This window comes from Doryrhamphus excisus, linkage group LG11 (assembly GCF_037039965.1).
Source record: "Doryrhamphus excisus strain RoL-2023G ecotype Guam linkage group LG11, RoL_Dexc_Guam_v1.1, whole genome shotgun sequence".
Classification (NCBI taxonomy): Eukaryota; Metazoa; Chordata; class Actinopteri; order Syngnathiformes; family Syngnathidae; genus Doryrhamphus; species Doryrhamphus excisus.
In genome coordinates, this window is record NC_136367.1 from 18465854 (window position 1) to 18476291 (window position 10438).

The following is a 10438-nucleotide window of genomic DNA, read 5'->3' on the forward strand; positions in this document are numbered from 1 at the left end:
TTGTCACGATGATGACAGACTGAGGCACCGACATCGTACGTTAAATGAAGCGGCCTGCACACACTCACGCACATGCACGAATGCTACACACAGACCCCTCCCCATTCCACGCCTTCACATGAAATATGGCTGGGAACCTACACTGGAAGCCCTTTCCCTCTCCCCTGGTGCAAGTCTTTGAGTTCTTATGTTGTAAAGTGTGCTGTATTTGCCCTCACACTGTATTTCATTTAATATTGTACTTTATATGTCCTTCATGTGTTGTATGTACAGTGACTGAGTTGGGTATCATTTTTGACTTGACATTACAATTCAACAATGGTGTCCAAACTACGGCCCGTGGGCCTAGTCCAAAAGTCTAAAAAATATAATAGTTATAATAATATAACTTATTTCCTGGATTTCACATAGCCAATGTAGGCTAATAATTTGGCGGTCTATTCATAGTTGTTCATATGCTTGTCCTTGCTTCCTCGTAAGTAGATTGGGATCTTGAGGTATGCTGAGGTCCCATTGGACGTCACCCATGATGCCTTTCTGTTGTGTGACTTTTAAAGCATATTTTTCACAGAAAACTCTCCATTTCACCACCTTTTACAACCTCTAGTACAAATTCCCTTTACCCCTACCTATCCTAAAAGTCATTATTTTTACAAATAAATATAAAAGTACAGCAAGGTTTTACCAAAAGATTGCATTCTCACTGAACGGCTGCCATGTTTGATGCGTCAGGAAGCAAAGAGCTCACTTATGCTTATATTGTTTGAGAAATAATCCTGTTATGAACATAATTAACAATTCCCCTAGGTAATTCATAACCCTCACAAGAACATGTTGCAATTTGAGGTACAGTACACTTTCAGGCAATTAATATTCTATAATAATTTCAATCACACTCACTGTCGTGGACAATTGCATTAACTTTGCCTCATTCAGGTGACATACCATTTCATTTCCTGCACCTCAATTAGAGCTCCAGTCTTTCATCCATTCAATGCCTACCTTGATTAAAACACTGTATGCCTTCAGAAAAAGCAAATAAAGGTCTCAGCAAAGATGCATCAATTATGACTTCAACACACTTATGAGAGCAATACTCTGGCCCTGGATTTTATTTAATGTGTCTCATCTCTTTATCTGATGTGTCAAAAGACAGACCTGTTTATTTTATTTTGGGCTTTTTTTTTGTTTCATGCTCAGCACCAGTGAGGCAACCTTCACCCAAGCAGCACTTCACATTCATGTCACAGAGCCTCCCTCTGGAGAGGCTGGATGCTATTAGAAAGTGCTGAGCCAAGAGCCACTCTATAAGGAGCTGATTGGCTCAGGCTAACTTACAAGAATAACAAATCATACTGGAGGTACAGAAACAAGCGTGAACCCCACATAAAATAGCTTATTTCTTAGCAATCCATACTGTATATTGAATTATACATCATTCATAATGATGCAAAGAACTCACAACTCCTCTACAGTCGTCCGCATGGTTGACTGCCACCTAATACCGCTCAAAGATAAGCATATTTAAGCAAATTATTGGGGTTTGTGTGGCCAAAATTAAGATTTTTCTAGCATAAGAATGGCTAAATAAACTATAATGCAAATATAAGGCATTCAGAAGACATGTTTTACATTTAAAGGCCAAGGCCTGGGTACATGCATTCAAGTTGCAAGGTTTAGTTGTGTGTAAGAACTGTGTTTTTACATATTTACAATGAACATGTACATAAGTATTACTTTCATATAAGCGTATAGTAAGTGCAGCAAACTGTAGGCTGGGGTGTCTGTGTCAGTGTATCCATGTTCAAGACCAACATCACTTATAATAAGTGGATCTGGCAACACGGGTGTGTGTGTGTAAGTGACTCTATGTCTTATTTATGTCTTATATGTCTCATTTTCTATTGTTATGTTTACTATATTAGTGTAAAGGTGACTATAGGGGTGTTATTTTAAGTCTAGAGGGCTCTAATAATGTGGAAAATCAGCATTTAGAAGGTCGTAAACAGGTTTTCTATGCTCTAACTATTAAAATAATCAATTTATAAATAAGGAATCTTCTGCGGATATTCAACTGTAACCAATTAACCACAATAAATGAGGGACGACTGTATTCCTAAAATCCACAGTTGGTGCACAAAGTTAATAAGTTAGTGAAACGTATACGAGTAGCCATCTCAAACAATGTACCGTATGACTGAGGACCGCCGCCTCACTGTCTCCTTACCCAGCATCCAACTTGTCCACTTCAACAAAGCAAAGATAAGTCAGAAGGCAATGGAGGCCCACTTGAGAAGAAAATGCCATCAGTCAACAAGGTGATGTGGTCTCTGACACCATGAATGACCTGCCATCTCCCCTGGGACACCTTTGACATCAATTCACAAGTGTGCTGCTATCGCTTCAATGAGCGTCACCTACAAACCATGCGATCTCCATCACCTGGGAGGTTTAAACACCCGTGTAGAGGCTAACCAGCAAAGACACCTCATCCCAGGTTCTGGATGAAAGGCAAAACAAAGCAATACCTAGTGCGCAAGTCATGTTTTTTTCAATATAATCTACCATGTTTGCTCAGCTGAAGATAGCAATGCTTACTTTCTACTAACACTGAGTTATAGAAAAGATGCAACATATTAGAAACACCATTGCTGTGCTTTCCACACTGCAAACCGCCGTCATTATCTTTGTAAAAGTGGAATTTTATATCCAGATATCATAGTGGTTAGTGCAATGGCATTTTTTGTTGCTGCTGCATTAAACTGGAATAAAACCGGAAAACACCAAGGGGTCTACTTGGAAAGAAATTACATAGAAATGTCTTTCTTTCTAATGACCATTGTGTGGTTTTCGAGGTCGGACAACAGTGTGAAATTTTCATTACAGTTATGACTTGGTTGTGCAGGTCTGCAAAAGGAGTGTGGGGTACAAGAATGATTTCAAATGACCATTATGTGGTTTTCGAGGTCGCACAACAGTGGGAAATTTGCATTTCCGTTATGACTTGGTTGTGAATGTGTGCAAAAGAAGTGTTGCACGTAAACATCCGTAGTGTGGGGTATAAGACTTATTCCTAATGACCGTTATGTGGTTTTTCGAGGTCGGACAACAGTGTGAAATTTTCATTACAGTTATGACTTGGTTGTGCAGGTCTGCAAAAGGAGTGTGGGGTACAAGAATGATTTCAAATGACCATTATGTGGTTTTCGAGGTCGCACAGCAGTGGGAAATTTGCATTTCCGTTATGACTTGGTTGTGAATGTGTGCAAAAGAAGTGTTGCACGTAAACATCCGTAGTGTGGGGTATAAGAATTATTTCTAATGACCGTTATGTGGTTTTTCGAGGTCGGACAACAGTGTGAAATTTTCATTACAGTTATGACTTGGTTGTGCAGGTCTACAAAAGAAGTGTGGGGTACAAGAATGATTTCAAATGACCATTATGTGGTTTTCGAGGTCGCACAACAGTGGGAAATTTGCATTTCCGTTATGACTTGGTTGTGCAGGTGCACATAAAAAAATGTTGCATGCAAGCATACATAGTGTTGGGTACAATCATTCTTTCAAATTACTATTATGTGGTTATGTGGTTTTCGAGGTCGAACAACAGTCGGCTATTTGCATCACTGTTATTGTTTGGTTGCGCTGGTGTAACTAATACCATTATTTTACCTAATGCTGTGTCCAGTCTGTGTACATGTGTACAGGTATTTTAATAGAAATAGAATTAATGCATATTGCTGCAGAGACGTTGAAGTTTTCAACCTAAGCAGGTCCATCTCTGTCATGCATTCTTCTCTTGTGGTTGATTGGATGGATTCTCAAAAACAAATTATGAAAACCCCTAGTGTAGTAAGTCATAGCTGGGATTGTATGTATGCGATCATAGCTAGTCCTGTCATGTTGCATTCAAATGTAATGTAAAGCCTACAAGGCACAAACACTTATTATGAGGTATATCATGTCCGGTAATGAGCCATATTTGTTTTCATTATTGCAGACATATTGTCCAATTCGACAGTGTTTGTGGATGTTAATGGATAAAAAAAAACATGAATGAAACCATGTGGACACCATTTTTATTTATCAATATACTCTAACATTTCGTCCCAATATTAAATTAGTTTAAGTGTGTCCCAAGACAATTAAGCCTTGCATGCAAACATGCAACCCTAGATAAAATATCAACATCAGAAAGATAAATGTTCAATATTTCCACTGTCCTTCAAAAGGAAGCTCGGTTACCCCCCGTTTTTGTGTCGCCCTTTCACAAGGTTACAGCATCACGTCGAAGACGCAGCAGTGGGGCTGACGTACTTTGAACCCCCGCCTGTTTCTCTGTGATAGTCCATCACTGGCTGCCGCCTGTGTGCCAGAGCCTCTAATAACGGATTACCATGGAGCCGCTCCATATGTTTCCCTTTGGCTTTAAGTCGTCTTTTTTATTTTTTCATTAAAAACTGCTTCATCGTGTTTCTGTGACTAATCCGTAGTAGCTAATATAGGAAATGTGCTTAATAAATGACCGTTTAAGACAGTGTTTCTCAAAGAGTGGGGCGGGCCCCCCTCCTGTGGAGCCGTGCGAGAGGCAGGGAGTACTTTCAAAGTGCAGACCTGCCAACATGTAAGAATTTATCATACTCGACATTCAATTTGACTTTTGTAGTGAACATGCGTGTATGCCTCATATATCTTTAATTGCATTTTACTGGTTTCAGTTTGTACAGAATAGATATTCTAAATTTCTCAGTAGTATTTCTAATCAGGGCTGCACGGCAGGCGAGTGGTTAGACCTCAGAGCGAGGAGACCCGAGTTCAATCCCACCCTCGGCCATTTTTGTGTGGAGTTTGCATGTTCTCCCCGTGCATGCGTGGGTTTTCTCCGGGTGCTCCGGTTTCCTTCTACATTCCAAAAACATGCTAGGTTAATTAGCGACTCCAAATTGTCCATAAGTATGAATGTGAGTGTGAATGGTTGTTTGTCTGTATGTGCCCTGTGATTGACTGGCTGGCAACCAGTCCAGGGTGTACCTTGCCAGACAGCTGGGATAGGCTCCAGCAACCCTCATGACCATGAATATTTCTAATCAGGGGGACGTGAAAATATGTGTGTCCCCTGCAGGGGACCTGACAGAAACAACTGAGAATGACTGGTTTAAGACTATATATGTCTATAAACCATATAGTACTTATAGTATATAAGACTATATACTATAAGTTGGCAAATATTGCTACGCAATTGCACTGAAATGACACAAAACACGGGAATTGTTAAAGGTCTCTTTCACATGAACGCACCTTATGCCATTCATTTTCGCAGAAGATGAGGGAATATATTTGCTGAAATGTGGACAAAGTGAAATTCTACAGACAGACGTTGTGATTTATTGCCTTTTGGATCCTTCGTCCCGCCACCACAAAGGCTTTTGTGGCTGCCAGATTTCTAAAAGTGCATTACTAAGCATGCATTAGACCGTCGGTGACCCCCGCCAAACGGCACTACAAACAAAACAAATAAGTGGAAAACGTGGTGCTTTATGCCTCCCACATGCACTTGTGCATGAGTCAGCAGAAAATGCAGACCGTACAGTATGTTGCTTCACTGTCTAAACAAGACTGCAAGTTAAATACAAGTACTCCTCCTGTCATGTTGATTTTCATTGACACAATCTATTTCAACTCCTAAAACGCCAACCTGATACCGAACTGTGTGCCCCCATATCAGGTCATTCCAGCAAATGAATAGTTTTTTATGTGCAGAACATTTGCATAAAAGTGAATATTCACCTTTTGTAATGAGACGGATGTGCATTGGCTCTCCATCTGAAGAGGAGGACGCTCATTAAAGCGGCTACCTCAAGAGGTTTGAGCCTAAAAGTCACCTTGGGAGGCCAAATGGATGGCGAGGAGGGATTCATTCATCGTACCGTTGATAAAGGCAACGCTCTCCCATATCCAAAGGCCACCCACCACCTCTTGCACGCCCTTGCACACAATTGATCTCACTTGGGAGCTTTGTGCATGCAGCTCTGCACCACCATGTGTCCTTCTATTGCACTATAGGAGCTCTACTTCAATGTGCTCCCACTCGTTCTTTGTGTGTTCTTTTTTTTTGCACCAAAAACAAACTGGAGGTGTGCTGAATCCCCTGCTGCTATATACCCGATAGCCCCACCCCCTGCACCCCCCCAGCGCCCCCCACATCCGTACTGTAGCTTATGTAGGTCATCAATGACAACATCTGCGTTGTGAAAGGAGGCGTCTCATCAGCATGTGCTTAATAATGATGGAGGAAGAGGAAGACGAAGAGGAGGTGGGGGTGCGCTTACCTTCTGCTGCCGCCTCGCCATGTCTGTCGGCTGCTTGGCATTGAACGGATAGGCGATGCATCGCATGACAAACACATAAAGCTGCAGCTTCTTCTTGCGGTCCTCTTCCTCTCTCTGCAGCTTCTCCAGGTCGTCCTTCTCCTCGCTGGCGGCCGACGGGCTCGGGCTGGTCGGGCGGGCGCTGCTGCGGCCGCTGCTCGGCGCCAGTCCGCCGGAGCTCTCGCTGGTCCTGCTCGGGGAGATGCGGGATCCGGCCTGGGGGGCCATCACCTCCTTGCTCTCCTCCTCTACTATCCCGTCAGACTCCTCCTCGCTGGACGACGGATCCAACATCTTGCTCTTGAGGCGATGACCTTCCTGCTACAGGATCCTGACCTTCTGCTGTTAGGTCCCCCCTCCCGACCTCCTCACCTCCAAGCGGTGTGTGGCTAGTGGTGTGGCCGCAGGATGAATGAGAGCCGCGGTCCGGACGGAGGAGAGGCCCAAGTTCCACTCGGTGGCTTGGAGGATGTGAGTGGTGCTGAGGGATGATGCCGCTTCACACTGAGCATCCTCCGCCTGCGCCGAGCCCGCGTCGATGCTTACGTGTTTTCTCTCTTTTATTGGCCAGTCCCTGCTGCGGATGCGAGGGGGAGGGAGAAGGGGTGAGGTGAGAGGAAAGGAGAAAGAGGAGGGGCACATATGAAGGGAAGGGGGGGTGGGAAGGGTGATTCAGGCGATGGCCCCTTCGCTCGCTTTTTCCCTGTGCGCATGTGCAGTAGAGAGCTGTCCCTGGTCCTGAACGGAGAGCGGCGAAGGATGCTTGTCTGAGCTTCCTGGAGGCAGCAGTGGTACACCTAAAATGGCTGCCGTGCAAGGGATGCTGAGATGTGGAGGCCAGCCATGCCGACAGTCGGCAGGGAATGATGAGACCTGCATGCGGTGCGGGAGCCGTAAAAAACCCAAATGGGACAGACGGTTTATGAGCTGGGCTGGCCTTGCCTTGGCAGGGAATATAGAATCCTCATTCCGGCACTGAGTCCATACCAAACTACGATCATCATGTATGTTACTCTTAGAAGTCAGAATATGATCTTAGTGTTATAAATCTCAACATTCCCTCGTGAAGAAGACCGTCTATGCCGAATGACAATAAAACAACATATACAGTACCCTGAAGCCCAACAATCCAGTTAGACCCAGGAGCTGTGTTAAAACCAAGAAAGATTTAAGGTTCTATATTTTTCAACAATTTTAAATAAGTCTCACAAGTGTTGTCCAAGCTATGGCCTTGATGCTGCAATTTAGACAGATTAAAAGTGCTTTTTTGTATAAGCACGACGACTCCTGAGCTGTGTTTGTCTCCGACCGAGTGTGCATCTCCAAGAAGCGCTATTGTACAGGGTCGGGCAAAATGATCTGACACATTCGTAGGTTAAATAAAAGGCAAATAAAGTAAAATAACAAGCTGATTGATTTTCATTTCAATGCAGATCCGGTAGCTCTGAAGTTGGTAACGTGTTTCGAGCTGGTACGGGATCATGTCTACCAAGATTGACGTACAAACGGAACACTCGTTGTGTTGCAGTTCAATTCATGGCAGCAACTGAAAAAGAAACAAAAAACAATGGCATCACTTTTTTGTTACTTTACTTTATTTGCCTTTTATTTAACCTACAAATGTGTCAGATCATTTTGCCTGATACAGTACTTTATCCACTTTTACGACCGCTGTTACAACTCTGCACTTGTCCAATATACCAAAACATAGCATCAAGGAGTTGGACAGGACAGGAGAACGCCAACATTAGCAGTGCTAGCATAGCTGTGTGAGCTACGATGCTAAAATGGTGCTCACAGTTTAGAACTAGGCTCATGCTAGATTAGCCTATTGACTGAAGAAAAGCAAAACGATCCAACTTACAGCTCCAACTGATGGCTAGCTAGAACCCCAGGCTGCTTTTTAAGATGTGTAGCAAAGCCTGTTGTTTTTTTCTTTTTTTTTAAACAAAGATTCTGGCACAAGAAAGGAGAATAAGCGGGGCAAATTATTGAATTTTCTCATAAAACGGCTCCTGGAGCACATCTAACTGTTGAAACATCACTAAAAGGTCATTTAGCATGTCTTTTATTTGTTGCGTAACCATTTAAGCATTAGCATAATTGGCCAGATGAACATACAGGAGTGCAGCAAACCTGAAACACCTTCGCTATCTCACTTCCTGACACAACCCGCGGCCCCGTTGACCTGATTAAAGTGACAAAGTGTCAGCCTGCGTGACTTAAGATGGCACAGGTGCACAAGCACGCTCCCTCTGGTGTGGCGCTCATACACTGACATGTCGATTTAATAGGCACACCTGATGATGGGAATCTCACTGTTAGTCTGTATTTGGCGAGGCCCTTTGGTTAAAGGGATCGGAAGGATTATGCTGATGTTTCTCAACCAGGATGATTTAATGTAAATTAAATGTCACTGACTGATGGATAATTGGTAGAATTGCTTTTTTGCGTCCTCTGTGAAGTGGTGCACATACACACAAGGCGGGCTCGTTTCTCATGCCCATGAGAAAGGAGTTTTTCCTTAATGACGCCATGAAAAGCCACAACTTCAAAAGCCAGTGTTTTGAGCGCCAATTCTCTCAAAAGTGGAGCAAACAACAGAGGGACATGATGGATTTTTCTCACAGTTGGCGCTCATGGATCTAGAGACACATATAACGTCATTAAGAGGTCACTTTTGCATAATAGGTGACTATTGAGAGACTGGCAATAATAACTGTAACAACATTATCCTTCCAGGGTCAAAGGTGGAGGTGGAGACTTTTATTATTAATATGCAGACCAAAAAATTGTGCAAAAATTTACATTTTGCACTGTTTGGATCTTAAGGAGGTTCTAAGTAGAGCTATAAAATGCAGAAAAAAGAAATGTGAGTGACAAACAACCAGGCCGTTCATCAGCCTATTTCACTTTGCTAATGCTAACAGGACGTTTTGTGATGACAATACAGTAAAACCACAAGAGGCGTGCCTTATTTTTTTACTCTAACCGGGGTGGACACTAACTGAGGTTCCATTGTATGCCGTCATTTTTTAACAGAAGCATTTGAAGTGTGTATTATTGTATTTTTAGTGAAGTTACTTATGGACTGAAGTAATAATAGTTCCAGCTTCCATTGCCCATCTCTTCCAAACATCTTATTAACTTGTCTTTGTTTACATATGTTCCCTGGGAAGGCCAAGCAGTGCTATTTTAATTTTACAAGCTGTATGGCAATCCATGACTTCATGGTACATACGCCGTTGATAGCGCCGCAATCATAACAGTTAATAAATGATTCTTCCCATTAGGTGGAAAGGCAATGAAATCATTAAAGTTCCGAACCCGAATGAACATTTGCAGTGCGGGTCCGGTGTTGTCTGACCATAAAGAGCATCAACATTTAATGTGTACACACTCTGGTTGACGTATAGGCGCTGGACTGAGAACATCACTTAATTATTCATGTTTAAAAGGTTTGGAGAATGCCAGGTCTCCCCACGGGAACTCAAGAGTGTGCAGTCGCACAAGACCAAAGGGGATTATAGTCTCCTGACTGTCTTAGCCTGCAGGATTTAATCACGTATGGGGCTGAACACAGATCGGGGAGACACACATAAAATAAAGAAACACAAGGGGAGACTATATAAAGCAGATACAGTACAGCGGACAACATCGAGGCCAACAGGAAGTCCAGCTTGAGGGGTCCTTGAAAGCATGCTTACCACCAGGGAATCTGCTGGTCAGATGTGCAAATGCACAGCAGCTGTCGCCTTCACTTGGATCTCAGGGGAGAAGTGTGCTGAAGTGCAATGCTGACGTTGCGTATCGCAAACTGTGCAAGTCATATGTGTGTGTGTGTGTGTGCTGCTGAGGAGGCCACCCCGGACTTAAGGAGAGAGGAACACAAGAACACACAGTCAGGGTCACCATCAACATGTCAATCATTGTATAGTCATTGTAGAAAAGTACTGTCAGTCCAGTTTTTATATCGTAGGACTCGGAACTGGTCCCTCAGCTTCAGTTATGGAAGCTCCACTATTGATCAAAATCTTAACACCAGTATTTACAGTACATTTTGCACTGTT

General features: G+C 43.1%; 1 protein-coding gene across 11 annotated transcripts in view; it reads right to left on the reverse strand.

The window, feature by feature from the left end:
• cadpsb (Ca2+-dependent activator protein for secretion b) overlaps nt 1–6980 on the reverse strand; it is a 73168-nt gene extending 66188 nt beyond the window's left edge. For 4 of the 11 annotated variants that reach the window (XM_058091533.2, XM_058091124.2, XM_078794922.1 and 1 more), the window contains exon 1: nt 6330–6967. In XM_058091533.2, the coding sequence (XP_057947516.1) occupies nt 6330–6662 (333 nt within the window). In that variant the 5' untranslated portion in view covers nt 6663–6967. Of the gene's footprint in view, nt 1–6329 lie in introns of all 11 variants that reach the window. The other 7 variants (XM_058091210.2, XM_078794923.1, XM_058091449.2 and 4 more) reach the window with 5 other exon arrangements.
• Between the last annotated feature and the right edge of the window lie 3458 nt (nt 6981–10438).